The sequence below is a fragment of the Cnephaeus nilssonii genome (genome assembly GCF_951640355.1).
Source record: "Cnephaeus nilssonii genome assembly, chromosome: 10".
Taxonomy (NCBI): Eukaryota; Metazoa; Chordata; class Mammalia; order Chiroptera; family Vespertilionidae; genus Cnephaeus; species Cnephaeus nilssonii.
The window spans coordinates 41360766-41379065 of NC_137081.1; the positions used below are offsets into that span (position 1 = coordinate 41360766).

The 18300-nt window shown below is 39.0% G+C and overlaps 1 protein-coding gene across 2 annotated transcripts in view; it reads left to right on the top strand.

Annotated features, from left to right (window-relative positions):
* The window catches only part of NFE2L2 (NFE2 like bZIP transcription factor 2), a 38399-nt gene extending 20123 nt beyond the window's left edge, over positions 1-18276 (top strand). For both annotated transcript variants that reach the window (XM_079782198.1, XM_079782199.1), the window contains exons 2-5: positions 8554-8820; positions 9480-9569; positions 11298-11486; positions 11900-18276. In XM_079782198.1, the coding sequence (XP_079638324.1) occupies positions 8554-8820; positions 9480-9569; positions 11298-11486; positions 11900-13129 (1776 nt within the window). In that variant the 3' untranslated portion in view covers positions 13130-18276. The remainder of the gene's footprint in view (positions 1-8553; positions 8821-9479; positions 9570-11297; positions 11487-11899) is intronic.
* The last annotated feature ends 24 nt before the right edge of the window (positions 18277-18300 follow it).

Here is an 18300-nt window from a genome sequence, read left to right on the forward strand (position 1 = left end):
AATTTGCTTATAATAAATTAACAGGTTTTTTGTTATTAATTCACTGTTATTTTTAACAAATTTTAGCAAATAGGCCGTATGTTGGGGGGAAAAAACACTAGTAATTTCACCGGCATAAATAAATATTACATATCTACAACTAAAATCTACATATTTAAACCCAAGAGTCTCCCACTCCTAAACAATGTTCTGGGAATGGTTAACACGTGATTACACTGAATTGAGGGCAGTAATTGGTTCCATTGTCACGTGGTATGATTTTCTGCAGCAGTTTTAACCACTGCCAGCTAAGTACCAGCCAATATTCCGACTTGCACTAAGCCGAGCCCCAGCCAGGTGGATTTGTTTACTCCTGGTGACTGGTGAATGCATGGATTTACTAGACCTATTCATTGTAAATTTAACATTACTGTAAAACATACAGAAAACTTTTCTGTGAAATTAAACTTTTCATAAACACTTAATTTTAATTATACAAATGTGTCTACATAAGTAAAAACAGGTACACTAATTTGTCAATTTTTTAACATACACATTCAGAGAACCTGCTTTATTATATAACGTACTTTTGGCTTTAATGGACTTCCCCTTGCCTGAATTATTCAGTCCATTATATCGAGGTTTTACTGTAGTGATAACCTGTACATAAATCCCTTGAGAGCTAGCAGCAGCATCCTGCAGAGATAGATACTAACCAACAAGAAATAACTCTATCGCAGTGATTTTCAACCAGTGTGCCGCAATAGTTTTTAAAACATTCAATACCTATTTAGTCATGGGCACCAACCTCTTTTTCCTTAGATTGTCAAATTAAAAATTGTTAACAGTCAATACAACAATAGCTGTCCGGTATGAATGAATCAAAATTATACCTATTATTTTTGTCAGATTGCCAAAAAATAAATTTTTGGGTGTGCCGCAGAATTGTAGTAATTAATGTGTGCCGTGAGATGAGAGAGGTTGAAAATCACTGCTCTATTAGAACCCAGGTATGAAACTTCTCATGGAAACGTCAGATCCGCGCACTTTTGGTCGCAGGAGGGGATCACCTACTATTTTGGAAAGTAACTTTCTGACGTATTTTGGGCCCACTACTTGTGTGTGTCTTGTGAAAATAAATAACCCAAGTTCCTATTCTAAGTCACTTCCAGTCTTGCTTTATCTTTGCATCAGGCTTTGCAGTTTGCAGAGAAATGTAATGGGTGAGTTCCAGTAAACTGGCGGTGTCGTATTTCTTAGATTGAATCATTGCTAAGAAACTTGTTTGTGAACAGGAAGCAGCCCATGAAAGTGTACAGAACAACATGTCAGACGGAGGAAACTGGACCACTTTCTTGTTGAAAAACAAAAGGCCAGCAGGATGGTTCTACAACCAGGGAATAGCAAATTTGTGATCTAGGGGGTTTTCATTTGTTGAACAATTCGTTACTTGGTGTGTGTTTGAGAATTTTTATGCTTTAAAAATCTCTAGTTGTTGAAGATTAGGGAAGTAATCCTTAGACTTTTCTAGAAGGAAAACTTGGATTAGTGGTAACTTTTACTACCATCAGGAGTCTCTGTTGACATATATAACTAGTTGCTAGGTCAGTTATTTTTTTTAAATGGAGCTGTAATCACACAGAAACAAACCTGGTGACATTTACATTTGACTTTAGATGGCCGGAAGGCCTTTCCATCAATAACATTAATCAGGTAGATTTCTTAATTTATTTATTTTTAAAATTTGCTTTTTTTATTATTGATTTTGAGAGAGAGAAGAAGGGAGAGGGAGAAATAGAAACATCAATGAGAGAGAAACATCAAGCGGCTGCTTCCTGTACGCCCCCTACTGGGGTTGGAACCTGCCACAGGCATGTGCCCTGACCAGGAATGAACTGGTGACCTCTTGATGCATGGGTCAATGTTTAACCACTGAACCACATTGGTCGGGCAATGTTAGTTTTTTAAATTTTTTTTAAAATATATTTTATTGATATTTTACAGAGAGGAAGATAGAGGGATAGAGAGTTAGAAACATCGATGAGAGAGAAACATAGATGAGCTGCCTCTTGCACACCCCCTACTGGGGATGTGCCCGCAACCAAGGTACATGCCCTTGACCGGAATCGAACCTGGGACCTTTCAGTCCGCAGGCCGACGCTCTATCCACTGAGCCAAACCGGTTTCGGCAGTTTTTTTTAATTTATTGGGGTGATGCTGGTTAACAAAATTATACAGGTTTCAGCTGCATAATTCCATAACACATCACCTGTCCATTGTATTGTGTGTTCACCACCTCAAGTCGTCTCCTTCCACCACCATTTATTCCCCCTATACCCTCCTCCACCTCCCTCCATGATTTTTTGTTTTAAATCACCTAGTTCACAATTATTGAAGCAATATGTGCAAAAGTTAGCAAATCCATCCAGTAGAACCAAAAGTACTTGAATCTTGGATAACTATAAAGAGTAAGCTGTCATCTGCCCTCTCTAGAATTCTCACAGAGAAAATGATTGGCATTGTATTGTGTACCTTGTAATGAAGCTGTGGGAGAGAAGTAAACAGGTAGATAAATATTTATAAAGCATAATGGTCATCAGCGAGGTAGCTGTATTTTAAAAATACACTTGCTTGGTGTCATTTTACTTTATTTAGTAAGGATTGTAACTGTAAAGAATAGCCTTTTGAATCAAGGAGAACTTTTTTGTTGTTTTACCAATTCTGCAAAATTCAGGCATGCCCTCAGTTGTTTTTGTAGGCTATAGCTTTTCATTTGGTTTATACCCTAATGTGGTAGGATATGATTCATGTTCCATCCGGTTTTGCTCAAAAATACTTGAGTAGCTTCTATGAAAAAAATATTAGATCAGATTTAACTTTTAAGTAAATAATCTAACAACCTGGGCATAACACAAAGACTGAAATGTGTGGAAAAAAACATTACCAGGTATAACTTAGACTCTGAATGGTAGTGATTAATATTTGGATGACCAGATATCAAAGGAACAAACTAAGATTTAGCCTGACCAGCATGACTCAGTGGTTGAGCATCGACCTATGAACCAGGAGGTCACGGTTCAATTCCTGGTCGGGGCACATGCCTGGGTTGCAGGCTCTATCCCCAGTGTGGGGCATGCAGAAGGCAGCTAATCAATGATTCTCTCCCATCGATGTTTCTATCTCTCTCTACCTCTCCCTTCCTCTCTGAAATCAATTTTAAAAAATGATTTATTTTCTTAATGAAAATACATGATTTTAAGAAGGAATAACATATTGTCTTAGCCCTTATATTTCATTTCAAATACTTTCCAAAGCCTCTGTTTACTAGATTGCTTTAATTTAGGAGAAAGTTGTGTTATCTTTTCTGGTATTTTCACTTTTGCTTTATCTTTTGATTTTGGGAGGATTTTCTGAGCATGCTAAATGCTGGTTTGTTCAAGGCACTAAAATTGGCTTGCAAAAAAACATATTTAATATGGGATTCTGTGTTCAAAGCCTTTCTCCTTTGTTTATCCTGGAACAAAGATGTTTGTTTTAAAGTGGTTCAAGTTAATTGTCCAACTTCAGATTTCCTATAAAACATGTAACAGATTATCCAGATGGCAAATGATGATATAATGTATATGTGTTAAATACAAGTATTTCTGTTGGCCAGATGGTGATTTCATGCAAATTGTCAAACATTTATGTTTCTCTTTTTTTTCTTTATTGATTAAGGTATTATATATGTGTCTTTAGCCCCCCGCTCAAGCCCTAACCCTGTGTTTCCTATAAAATCGTCTTTTGTCCAAGACCAGCTGGTAACACAATTTGGAACACAGTCAGGTATCACTAAAGGACAACAGCAAAAATTCAGGCACTAAGTGGCTGCAGAATTGGCTCCATGTGGCATGTGAAGGATCACAGCCAGCGCCTGCCTTGCCCTTGGAAAGCTTTCATCTTAAGGAAATACCTGTTGGGGTGCTGTACAAACCATTCCCTGCTTTCCCCTCCGTCCCCAAACCCTTCTTGTCTGCCACTTTGCATGGCGCTTGGAGGGGAAGAGACAGCTGTACTTCCTCAGAGCCTGGGATTTACGTGCAGAAGCCTAGTTTCAGTTCTTCCTTAGGCACTTCCCTTCCCCCTACCAAAGTCATGTTCTTTGTTACGGGCTCCGCCCGGACCGTTTCCTCTTCGATGGTGCTCAGCTTTGCCAGGATGGGTCATTTGTGGATTAAGTCATGTGCTTAGAGTCACAGGGCTCCTTATAGGAAACGCTCACTGCCTGTTAAGTGAGCGTGGGACACACAGTCCTGAGGCTGTGGGGCCCCCTGGCACTGAGCCTTGGGTGGACAAACTGTTCTCATTTCCAACATAAAGCTTTGAGTATTTCATACAGTATCAGATCCCTGCAGGTGTTTCTCTTCTGAAATTTGGGCAAAAATCTGAGTAACACAGTATTACACATTAAGGCTATGACAAGAAACCCATTGTTGCTGCAATCTAGATTTGAGCAGAACAACTGTTTGTTTTCAAAAGCCGTTTTCTTCTAGAAACCTTTCATAGCAAGACTAAACATTACATAAAAACAAGCACAGAGGAAACCTCTGAGAACACTTTGAAACCTGTTTGGGGCTCATCGTGATCTCAACGAAGGCTGCCCAGGTGTCACTTGAAACATCTTTTGGTGGCATTCTTGGCAGACACAGTATGCAGGGCTGTAGGAGTCCTCTGTCCCCCATGGTCCTCATTGTTTGACATTAGATATGAGAACAGGTGCTCGGGAGCTGATCCAAATGACACTTATTTCATTGTTTATTTTTCCTGTCCATTAATGAGGATTCATCAAGATGTCCTTTCCTAATCACATGGGAAATTTCTGATTTCAGACCTTCCCTGAGGAACCAGATAGCTTCATTGCTTTGTCATAATGAAGTTGTGGAATTCACTATAATTAGGTCCACAACTTGATTATCCTATAGCCTGGAGTTTGGTCTCACTTATAGCTAGTAGCAGGACTCACCACTTTCAGATGCATAACAGTATTTGCATGTGCTTTACATTTATAGAGTTCTTTCACATGTCTCATTTGATCCAATATCTGTATGATCAGGGGTGGGATGGAAAAGTTATATTAAATTTATAGCTAAACCATCTGAACCCACTCAAGACATCTCATCCGGTGGGAAGGGAGAAAAAAAGAACAGTTATTCAAACTCTTGGTGTGATAGCCGCCAATAATTTTCGAGTAAATTACGTTTGAAATTTTCCTCCAGCCATTCTAGGGATACTTTGGAATAGATTTGTGAGTTGTTTCCAACATAAATTGCTTCAGTGCTCTTTCAGTTCTTTTATAAAAAGGCAAAACTGGACAGAGCCCTAGCTGGTTTGGCTCAGTGGATAGAGCATCGGCCTCTGGACTGAAGGTCCCGGGTTCGATTCCAGTCAAGGGCACATGCCTGGATTGTGGGCTTGATCCCCAGTGTAGGGCATGCAGGAGGCAGCCGATCAATGATTCTGTGTCATCATTGATGTTTCTCTCTCTCCCTTCTCTCTGAAGTCAATAAAATATATATTTAAAAAACAACTGGATACTAGTTCTTATCCTGGGTTTTTATTTTTTAATCCTCACCCGAGGATATGTTTTTATTGATTTTCTGTAGAGAGAATGGAAGGCAGGGAGAAACATTTATGTGAGAAACATTAATTGGTTCTCCCATATCCTCCCCAACAGGGGATCGAACCTGTAACCTGGGTATGTGCCCTGACTGGGAATCAAACCTGCAACCCTTCAGTGCACAGGGTGATGCTCAACCACCTGAACAACACTGCCTAGGGCCTGGGATCTCTTAAGGAGAAGCCCCAGGCCTAGGCTGACTGGGGAAAGTGAGGGAGGGATGTACGTACAGAGTGGTCCCCAGGCGCTAGGACAAGTATTTGGTTTCTCTTTTATTGATCTTCTGAGTACCTCTGCACATTCTGCATCCGTTTTGAGATGGGTAGGAAAGGTACTGCCTATTTTATACACTGGGGTTCAGTTGAGATTGTCAGATCATGTATTTTAGTGCTAGTGTTTAGTAGATGTAAAAGTCTAGATAAGATGTTCTGCTGGATCTAGATTCACTAAGATATGACCCCAACCTAGCCGAAATTTTACCTGGGCCTTTGTCTTTCACATGACCTTTGGGTAAGCATGCCCATTAAAATGGAAACAAATTATTTTAAAATGGAAATTATTCCAATGATTTATGTTAATGGGGAGCTCCCTGAGAAGACAGCCCTGAACGCTTCTACGTTGCTTATTTTGTTGCTTGTGGCCAGGAAAATGATCCAAGTGACATGTCTCAATCCAGCCTTCTGTAAACTGGCCACTTCACACTACCAAAATGTCAAAGCAAAGTATCTGAAACAATGGATTGATTTTATACCCTGTCCAATTTAGGAACCACGATTTTATATTTTTAGTGCAGGCTAATAGTTTAAAAAGCATGAGTCAGTCCATGATTGCAGCTGCCCGGTGCATGTCCCTCCCAGCCATTCTTTCTAGTAGTCTCCCTTCTCTCTCAACTTCATTATTCTTATCTGTAAAGTGGGGATGTTATCTTTATGTGGTTGTTTTGAGGACTAGTTTGTATATGCAGAATACTTAGAGCAATGCCTGACATATAGGAAGCCCTTAATAGATTTCAGTTTAAACAGGTTTATCCTAAAGACTGCAGGTGTTGCTTTAACTATACCTATTATGTGTTTTTCAGGAGTGGGGAACCTTTTTTCTGCCAGGGGCCATTTGGATATTTATAACAACATTCTCGGGCCATACAAAATTGTCAACTTAAAAAAGCCTGCTTGCCCTAGATGGTTTGGCTCAGGGGATAGAGCGTCAACCTGTGGACTGAAGGGTCCCAGGTTCAAATCCAGTCAAGGGCACATGCCAAGTTGTGGGCTCGATCCCCAGTAGGGGGCGTGCAGGAGGCAGTCAATCAATGATTCTCTCTCATCATTGATGTTTCTCTCTCTCCCTGAAATCAATAAAAAAATAAATAAATAAAAGCCTACTATATTTGGTCAGTTAATTAAATCACTCCTAATGCCTTGGCAGGGCCAGACCAAATGATTTCTCAGGCCTTACACAGCCCAAGGCCTGCATGTTCCCCACTCCTGCTATAGATTATACTGTTTAAAGCTAGAATGGCCCTGCCAGTGTTGCTAAGTGGTTGAGTGTCGACCTATAAACCAGGCAGTCACGGTTCGATTCCCAGTCAAGGCACATGCCTGGGTTGCAGGTTGATCCCCAGGAGGAGGTGTGCAGGAGGCAGGCAATCAATGATTCTCTCTCATAATAGATGTTTCTATCTCTTCCTCTCTGATATCAATAAAAATATATTTTTTTACAAAAGGCTAGAATGATGATGAACCCCCTCCCTGAGCAGGGTTTCACAGCATTTGAGTTTCCAACACCAACTTTCAGTCAAGGCTAGAGCTGGCCTCTGCTATCTTGCTAACCGTGCTGCCTCTAGGCTGGATGGCCTGCTCCTCCTTTGTTGGGTAAAAATAGCCTGAAGCAACAACCATGTTATTTTTGTCCTTGGAAGGTTGAAATTAGGAGCTCTCCGGACATACGGACATAGGGAGCCAGCTGGTGCTTCCAGCCATCAGCACAACTGAAATACAAAGTTTGATGCTATGCACAAGTTATAAATCAGAAAAAATTGCTTTTGACGCATTTTTATGTTTATGAAAACGTGGATGTGGCACTCAAGTCTAGCCTTGTAATATAAATCAAAATAACCATCCCCTCATTGCAGGATTCTCCCATTATCTTAAAACTTAATGCCATCTATCCTTCCCTGGAGCCATGCTTTTTGGTTGTTGTTTTGTTTTTTTAAAGAGGGTTATTTATGATTTCTTAGGAATAAACCTATGGGCGTATCCCTTTCCCAATTTTTTTGGTAGTCAACAGGCAACCCCTCTCTTCACCCACGTGTCCCAAGATTGCCTTTAGCTAAGACTTTACCAATTTGTTCATGCCTCAGGAGGTAAAACTAAAGTCAAGGTCAAGTTGTTTTAATAAGTGAGACACAGTAGCAGAGTAGCAAGAAGTGATGGGGGCAAAGATAAACCAATGTAGGAAAAATAAGAATGGTAATATTTCACAAATGCTAGACTGACAATTTAACTTGTTTTTTTTTTCCTCCTCTTAACTGGACATCTGCTGAGCAAGTTTAGAAAAAAATTCTATGTATTCAATCCATACAAGCACTCTAGGTCACTAATTTCTACATTCTGGGATTTCTTTTAATTCAGGAACTTGAATGTGCATGATCTCTACCATCACCCAGTCATTAATAATCCAAGTAAGAAATGATTAGAATGGATGACTGTGTTTGTAGATTATTTATTGTTCTTTAAGTGATTTATTGAATGGAATTAACTGTGCCCTTCCAGAACGTTGGGTCTACGTTCCCATTCAGATTTTGTTTGTAATCACCCCGCCACCCACCATCAACAATGGCATAAGGTGAATTTTGTGGTATCTGCTATTTTAAAACCATCTTAATCATGGTCTCTGTCCTTCCTTTTTTGTCTTGAACATAGGATATGGATTTGATTGACATACTTTGGAGGCAAGATATAGATCTTGGGGTGAGTCGAGAAGTATTTGACTTCAGTCAACGACGGAAGGAGCATGAGCTAGAAAAACAGAAAAAACTTGAAAAGGAAAGACAAGAACAACTCAAAAAGGAGCAAGAGAAAGCCTTTTTCGCTCAATTACAACTAGACGAAGAGACAGGTGAATTCCTCCCAATTCAGCCAGCCCAACATATCCCGTCAGAAACGAGTGGATCTGCCAACTACTCCCAGGTACAGAGTGCTCAGTTCTTGGAAAGATAGCAGGGTTTAAGGAAAAACATTGACCCAGGAGTGAACACATCTGTATTTGAATCCCAGCTTTGCCTTTTACTATGTCGTCATGACTTTGTCAAGTCATTCCCAGCCCTGGCCTCCTGATGCGTTCAATACTTGACTTACCTCACAGAGTTTTAAGGATTGGGAGGACATAAATCACATGAAAGAGCTGTGTGAGCTATAGCAACGTCACGGAGGATCAGGCTGCAGTGGTGGTGGTGGCAGCAGTGGAACCAGTAGTAGGGATTACTTTGGCACCAACTGTGACAGGCACTGACTGTCCTAAAGCACCTGACATGCTGATTGATTTAATTAATACAACGATTATGTGAATTAGGTGCCATTATCCCCATTTTATCGAAAGATGAGCAATTAAAGCTCAAAGAGGTTAAATAACCTTCCCAGAGCATTCAAGAAATTGGGGGAGCCCATTTGAACCCAGACAGTCTGGTTTGATTCTCTGCTCTTAACTATGACACTAAACTGATTTCTGAACTAAGGAATCTGATTTGAACAGATGTAAACATTTTCAGAACATCAATCATGAACCTTTAACCTGGGGAATAGAACATTAAACGAATTTTTTCCCCTTTTTGTCTTTCCCTTTTATCCAGGTTGCCCACATTCCCAAACCAGATGCTTTGTACTTCGATAACTGCATGCAGCTTTTGGCAGAGACATTCCCGTTTGTAGAGGACAATGAGGTATGTAATATTTGATTCACAGCACAATTCACAGCTATATCTGATATATACTATATAGGTCCCTTTAATGTCTCTCCATTTTTTAAAAAAATGAAAAACTTTTTAGGATGAAATTTGTCAAAGAAACCTTAGTCTATATGTATCTTTACAGATCCCCACACAATACAAAACCCAAAACGTTTACTGCTGCACAGCCAGAAGCGTGGATTAGCACAGCCATGGGGCTAAGTAATGCATTGGTTATAAGTACTAAAAAGTAAATTCTGGTGAGTAGGGCAAGCAGAGTAATACACCAAAACTTGTTTAACAATTTTTATAAACCTATTGTGTTTGAAGCACTATACATAGTATTATATACCAATAAAAAGATACAGCTTTGTCTTCCCAAAAGGGGCCAGAGGTAACCTCTGAAAATGGTTCACTATTCACTTGACCTAGAAAGCCCCACAAAATCATGCATTTCAAGAGGTTCAAATCTCTGTGTTCACTTTAAGAACACTCAGGAAACTGCCCAGGCCATCAAGGGTATGCATATCTGAAACAGCCACCGAGTATCTGAAGGATGTCAGTTTCTAGAAGCAGTGTGTACCCTTCTGTCATTACAATGATGGAGTTAGTAGGTGTGCCCAGACCCAATAGTGGGGCTGGACACAGGGTTAGTAGCCCAGAAAGAGTGCTGAATTATTGCTGCACATGCTTAAAAATGTAGAGCCCTGGCCAGGATGGCTCCGTTGGTTGACGTCCAGTGCACCAAAGGGTTGCTGGTTCAATTCCTGGACAGGATACATGCCCTCAATTGCAGGTTCTGTCTCCATTGGTGGTCATGCAGGCGGCAGCTGATTGATGTTCTGCTCTCACATTAATGTTTCCTTTTCTCTCCCTCTCCCTTCCTCTCTAAAAATCAATTAAAAATACATTTTTAAATGCAGAGAATAATGCTGAACTTAAGGGTATAGATGTAGATTTTCTGGTCATTGAGCAAATCCAAGTGAACAAAGCTTCCAAGTTGTGTCGTAGAATTTACGGAGCTCATGGGCAATGGATTTACCCATACACGAGCTTTCCCTGCCACACTGAGATGACCCTACTGAAAAAAAGCAGGTTGTTACTAAACCAGAGAGGAGGTTGCACAGAAGAAAAAAAAAAGATATCCCAGAAGAAACTGAAGAAACAAAAAACTTATGGCCCAGGAGTAAATTCAACATAAAATAAATACGAATAAAAAATAAGCCCTAACTGGTTTGGCTCAGTGGATAGAGCATCGGCCTGCGGACTGAAAGGTCCCAGGTTCGATTCCGGTCAAGGGCATGTACCTTGGTTGCGGGCACATCCCCAGTGGGAGGTGTGCAGGAGGCAGCTGATCGATGCTTCTCTCTCATTGATGTTTCTCTCTATCCCTCTCCCTTCCTCTCTGTAAAAAAATTAATAAAATTATTAAATAAATAAAAGCAGGGGGGAAAAAGATACAAATTAAATCCTAAAGAATACCCATTTTCAAGTTTGCCTTCAGATGCATAGGATAACACAAACCAGTAAATAAGTACATTTGGAGTCAGGTGGGTAAGAAAAAAAGATGTTTCCTTGTGTAGAAATAGGGGTCATAAGTAGTTCTAAGTAGAATTCAGAACTGTAGCCAGTTCCAGCTTGAGGTGTTGTGATAGTATCCTAGAGGGCACTCACCCACTGCTGACAGCAGATTCATGAGGATAAATGCCTTCTTGATTTTAGGTTTCTTCACCTACGTTTCAATCACTTGTTCCTGATGTTCCCAGCCACATCGAGAGCCCAGTCTTTACTGCGCCTAGTCAGACTCAGACATCTGAACCTGTTGTCCTTCAGCTAATCAGTGATTTAGGTAATATGCAGCAGGACATTGAGCAAGTTTGGGAGGAACTACTATCCATTCCAGAATTACAGGTAACTGAGACCTAAAATTATAAATACCAAAGATGCTATTTTATATTCAGTCCCTTTAAATTAGTCATTCTGGTTATTTATTATTTATATGCCACCTATTTACAGGGAGGATTAGAGAGTGCTTTTAAATTAGTCATGAGAGCTGCCCATGCTCACTCAAATGCAGTTTTGTTAAAGGGGCTGGATGTCTTGAGGATAGATTAGCTGTAAACCTGAGGTCTGATCTAGAAACTCTGAAAATAATACAGATGCTTAGGCATAAATATCTGTTGGAAATGGGTATTTCTCTCTGAATTATAGAAGAAAACAGCTTGGAGAGAATGGGGGTGGGAACGTTTTAACTGGATATAGATTATCAGCTAGTGAAATTATTTAACCTTGATTTACAGAGTATAAACTTCTTTTCCATGCAGTGTCTTAATATTCAAAATGACAAGCTGGTTGAGACTAGCACAGTTCCAAGTCCAGAAACCAAACAGGCAGACATTGACAACAGTTACCATTTCTACTCATCGATCCCTACACTGGAAAAAGAAGTAGGTAACTGCAGTCCACCTTTTCTCAATGCTTTTGAGGATTCCTTCAGCAGCATCCTCACCACAGAAGACCCCAGCCAACTGACAGTGAACTCATTAAATTCAAATGCCACCATAAATACAGATTTTGGTGATGAATTTTATTCTGCTTTCGTAGCAGAGCCCAGTATCAACAACAACATGTCCTCCTCGGCTACTTTCAGCCAGTCACTCTCTGAACTTCTTTACGGGCCCATTGATGTTTCTGATCTATCACTCTGTAAAGCCTTCAATCAGAACCACCCTGAAAGCACAGCAGAATTCAATGATTCTGACTCTGGCATTTCCCCGAACACAAGCCCCAGCCTGGCATCACCAGAACACTCAGTGGAATCTTCTGGCTATGGAGACACACCACTTGGCTTTAGTGATTCTGAAATGGAAGAGACAGATAGTGCCCCTGGCAGTGTCAAACACAGTGGTCCTAAAACACAGCCAGTTCAGACTTCTGGGGAGACAATTCACCCCCTCTCACCATCTCGGGGGCACAGTGCCCCAGTAAGTGATGCCCAGTGTGAAAACACACAAAAGAAAGAATTGCCTGTAAGTCCTGGTCATCGCAAAACCCCCTTCACAAAAGATAAACATTCAAGTCGCTTGGAGGCTCATCTCACAAGAGATGAGCTAAGGGCGAAAGCTCTCCATATCCCATTCCCTGTAGAAAAAATAATTAACCTCCCTGTTGATGACTTCAATGAAATGATGTCCAAGGAACAATTCAATGAGGCTCAACTTGCATTAATTAGAGATATACGTAGGAGGGGTAAGAATAAAGTGGCTGCTCAAAATTGCAGAAAAAGAAAACTGGAAAATATAGTGGAACTGGAGCAAGATTTGGATCATTTAAAAGATGAAAAAGAAAAATTGCTCAAAGAAAAAGGAGAAAATGACAGAAACCTCCACCTACTGAAAAAACAACTAAGCACCTTATATCTAGAAGTCTTCAGCATGCTCCGAGATGAAGACGGAAAACCTTACTCTCCTAGTGAATACTCCCTGCAGCAGACGAGAGATGGCAATGTATTCCTTGTTCCCAAGAGTAAGAGGCCAGATGTCAAGAAAACCTAGATATGGAAAGATCTGACCTTTTCTGAGCTAGTGTTTTGTTTTTGGTGTTGTGTTTTTTTTATACTATTATATATACTAAAAGCTCCTACTGTGATGTGAAATGCAGAAATATACTTTATAATTCTATGCAAAATTAGTCAAAACTAGTGTAGAAAATAATACAAAACTTTAAAAGCATTAAACTGTTCTCAGTATGCGGAAATCAGTTTCACTTTAACTGCAAACTTAATTTCTTAGAACACCATTTGGGCTAGTTTCTGTATACCTGTAAATACTACAAAAACTTATTTATACTGTTCTTATCTCATTTGTTACATTCATAGATTTATATGTTTTGACATCTGGCTAAAAGCAAATTGTAAAACTAACCACTATGTACTTTTTTAATAAATATCATATGAACAAAAAAATGGCATTTTTTTATATTAAATTGTTTAGCTCTGGCAAAAATAAAACTAGTTGAAAAGCTGGTACTAATAAAGGAATACGATTTGTTAAATTATTTGTAATTCATTTGCATTTATTCACAGTATTTTCATTGACATTACATGGTCACATTTAGGTGTTTTTCATTTTCAGAATGTTTTCATTGAAAATATGCTTTTTTTAAAAACCCTCACTTGATATTTTTCCATTGAATATATATTTTTTTGGTTTGTTTTATTTCTATTGGTTTTGTGTGTTTTTGTTTTTTGTTTTTGGAGAGAGGGAAAGAAAGACGGAGAGAAACATCACTTTTCTGTATTTCTAGCACCAGGAGCCTGCAATGAAGGTACGTGCCCTTGACCGGAATCAAACCTGGGACCCTACAGTCCACAGGCCCAAGCTCTATCCACTGAGCCAAACCAGCCAGGGTGAAAATATGCATTTTATACTAAACTTCTGGTGCTAGAAATATAGAAAAAAGTGTATCAAGAAGCTATTTTATCATTTCAACATCAGGTGTATCTCAACCATGTAAAGTGTTCTACCTTGACATGAAAACTGTGTTCAGAAACCCGTCCTCCTTAGAACTACTAGGGGAAGACAGCAAATGCACTACACTGTGCAAGAGGATTGGCAAGACCAGTAAAAAAGCATTGCAATTTGAAATAGGGTAAAACCTCATTGAGACTGCATAGGAAACCCATGCTGTTGAATAAAAAAGAGTATTTCAGACAGGACACAGAAAGTCCAAAGGCTCTGAACCCTGTTTAAAAAAAAAAACCCACAAGGACCATATGGCTGAAAATGGCGGGGGGGAGGGAGGGGGAAGAGGTGAATGGGTAGAGTGAACGTGGCAGAGCTCTCTTAAGCCTTCGTAAGGACTTTGGTTTTTACCCAGCAAAGTGGGGAGGTGTCAAGAGGAACATCTGATTTTTAAGTCTCCCCTGCCTTGTGTGTTGAGAACAGTCTAGAGCAGCGGTTGCCAACCTTTCGGACCTCACGGACCACCAGTGATCCTCAGACTGCCAGTTGGCGACCGCTGGTCTAGAAGGTAAAGGTGGGAGCAAGGAGACCAATTGGGAGGCTTTGCAGTAATCACATGGAATATGGCGTCTTGGGGTGATAGTGAGGGCATAGGATTTTGTTTCAAAGGTGAAACTAAATGGGTTTTCTGACAGAATGGATGTGGGATGAAAGTGGAGTCAAGGACTTGAACACCTTTAAGAACTGAGTTGCCAAGAGATAGCGAAGACTAGAGAAAGATCTAGGTAAGAAAAAATCAGTTCACTTAAAATCAGTTTCATCTCACTTATTGAGATTAAACGTAAAAAATCAAGAACCCTCAAAACAAAATCATTCTGCTGCCGAATAAACCACAGCATTGATCCACTATTTCCTCACCTAATCAAATGTCTTATTTGGTTTTGTTTTAAAGTAGGGAAATGTAGATTCACTTGGGGGTTAAGCATGTTTAGAATAAGCACTATGTGCAAATTATTCAGTCTTCATCATTAGAGGTAATACAGTGCAGAGGTCCACATGCTCAAGCCAGGTAGCGTGGGCTTGCTACCATTCTAGAATGACCTCCAGTAACTCAAAGCAATCAGGCTTGTTTCCTTATCTGTAAAGCGAGCATAATACTGAGTTACTACACAAAAAGCACTGTATCTACACACTATAAATGGGCATTTTCTCATTTTCTTTAGCCTTACATTAGGATGCCTTTTGGTTTCAAGTGAAAGAAACTCAAAATCAAATTAACTTGAGTTGACTGGGAAACTCAGATTGAAAATGACTTAAATGTGAAGATTCTGCTGAGCTTCCTTCTGTGGTCAAGAACTTCCTGGCCATAGCCGATTTGGCTCAGTGGACAGAGCATAGGCTTGCAGACTGAAGGGTCCCGGGTTCCCTTCCGGTCAAGGGCACATGCCCAAGTTTTCGGCTTGATCTCATGCAGGAGGCTGCCAATCAATGATACTCTCATCAATGTTTCTCTCCCTCTCTGAAATCAATAAAAAATTTTAAAATAAAAACTTCTTGCAATGGTGGTGATGACTTCACCAACCTTGGAAGACAAAAAAAATTTACTACTTTGAACTACTGAACATACTGTGTACTATATGTATTAGAAACTAAGCCTTTTAAATACTGGCACACCTCCGTTTTATTGTGCTTCACTTTATTGCACTTTAGATATTTTACAAATTGAAGGCAAGACCCTCCACCACCAGAGATTACTGCTCACTTTATTGCATACTGTGGAAAAGATCTACAATCTGAGGTCTGTGTAAAACAAATCTTAAACTTACCTATGACTAAAAAAATAAATAAAACCAAGTTTTCATCTCTTGATCTGGATTTGAAATATGAGCTTTTTGTGCTGATTGTTTGGGTAATCGTTAAGCCTTTAAAAATTTTTTTTATTTCATTTTAGAGAGAGGTTTGTTGTTCCCTTCATCCATGCATTCACTGGTTTATTCTTGTCCAAGGCAAAGTTTGAACCTGAAGCCCTGGCATATTGGGATGATGCTCTAACCAACTGAGCTATCTGGCCAGGGCTGAACAAACATTAGAAACCTTAATTGCTCGACACTGCATTTGGTATATTAAAAAAATTTTGCTTTCTCAAGCCCATGCTTTTAAGGGAGAGGATGGCTGCTCAAATGTATTTTATAGTATTTCCCATACCCATACTTTTGCTTTTAAGCCTCCAACATATACAATTTTCACCCCTATTTTAAGGATACTTATCCAATTTCTCTTGCTTTTTAATACATTTCCAGAACTGGAAAAAATTAAATGTCATAAAAACTTTAATCACTTATGGAGAAAGAGACACACTGGCATAATTATCACCCAATAAAACTTTAGATTTATTTCAGGATATTCTTAAGGCAGTAACACTAATTACCAAAAACACTATTTTTAGAGATCATGGACCAGGCACTAGGTTTAGCTCGTTTAAGTTCATTTTTACATTTAACCATTACACTCAGTGAAGGTGGGTATTATCTCCATTTTACTTTTCTAATCCCCACCCACACCCACTAAGGAGTTAGGTAAAAACAAGTTTTTAACTGGACAGAATTTAGGGCAGAGAATTTTGATTGGAAGAACTTTATTTTCAGTAACACTAGTAAAATTCAACAATCCTTCATTATAGACAGCAAACCACAAATGGTATACACAGTACTATCATTTAAAAAAATCACAACTTTCACATCAGATTACTTTTGCCAAGTATCTTAAAATACCATTTATATATCACTTCAAAGTTAGACATCAGACCACCACTAGCCTCCTGTTTAAGGCACACTTACTAAATCAAATGTTAATATTTTGCTATTTCCAATGTAATGTTTAATTTTACATATTTAACGCATATGAAATCAACATTCTAAGGGGGTCAATTGGCATCACCAAACTACCAACAGATAGCATGGCATAAAAGTTTAAGTCCCAAATAACTTGCCCAAGCTCACAAAACTAGTTTTTAAATTTTTTACTGATAGGCAAAAACCCACCAATTACACTTCTCCCAGTACCTATTAAATAAAGGTGTAATAGAAGATGGAATCCAAATAGAAAATTTATCAGTTCCTTCTACGTTACTTTGATAGAATGCATGGGCCAACACAATGTATTTTAAAAAAATTACCTTGCAACCTTCATATATAATTAGCTTTCCTGATTATGAACCCTTTAACTGAAATGGCATAGTGAAATTTAACCACTTGACTCTTTTCAAGTATTTTTAAAGCTGTCAAGACCCTTGTATGTTACTCATCCATTATCAATAAAGTTTACAAGTTGAATATGGGTAAATTCCTATTTTCTAGCTGATTTTCAGTACTGTGCCCATTTTACTTCTATCACATGAAGGCAGTTCTCAATACACCTTTGCCATTACCTGTCCAAAAAACGTGATGGGCAAATGTGATGTGTCTTACCTATTACCTTACTCCCTTCATCCTTGGTACTTTTTAATTCTAAGTCAACCTAATATTAACAGGATCCCATTTTTTGCAAAAGTAACATTGATCATCAAAAATTTAATTGGTCTGTGTTGAGTACATGTAGGATCCCAATTTTTCTTCTTGTCTAGTTTCAATTAACATTTTCATTCCGAGAAAACATACTTATTTTGGTGGAAATAAAAGTTGTTTTGGATTCAAATATTAACTGGAATTATAAGGTACTTACAGCTACAGAAAACCACTGCATCTAATATAACCAGTGTTGAATACAAACAAAATGTGTTGCAATCCTATTGACAGCTACCAGTCCCATGTAGACTCAATTCACAAATTATTTTACTTACCATGTTAACAGTTAATGCTAAGAATCCACATAACTTATTTTTATGTCACATTTATCAAAATCCTAACTCAAAAATTGTCCAAACTTTAACAGATGGCTATTATCTTTATTTGGTTTAAGTTGCAACACTGTAGTTTAAAACTACTTGATCTCATGAAAGCTTTTGCCCAACCCATCATAGCACAAAATTTCAACCAGTCAATCCAATGCCTTCAGGAAACCTAATACTGTGTGGAAGGAGTCCCCTTTTCATCCTCCCAAACTGTTTTTCCACTTGCTCAATTATCCTTAACAACATTCCTCCCCTCCCCCCAATAAATCAATGATCCCTCACTTATCACCCAAGTATGTACATATTGTTTTTCAAGGCTTAAATCCTTAAGTGGCAGTAAGCTTTCTGTTTCAGGTATTTTTCCATGCCTATT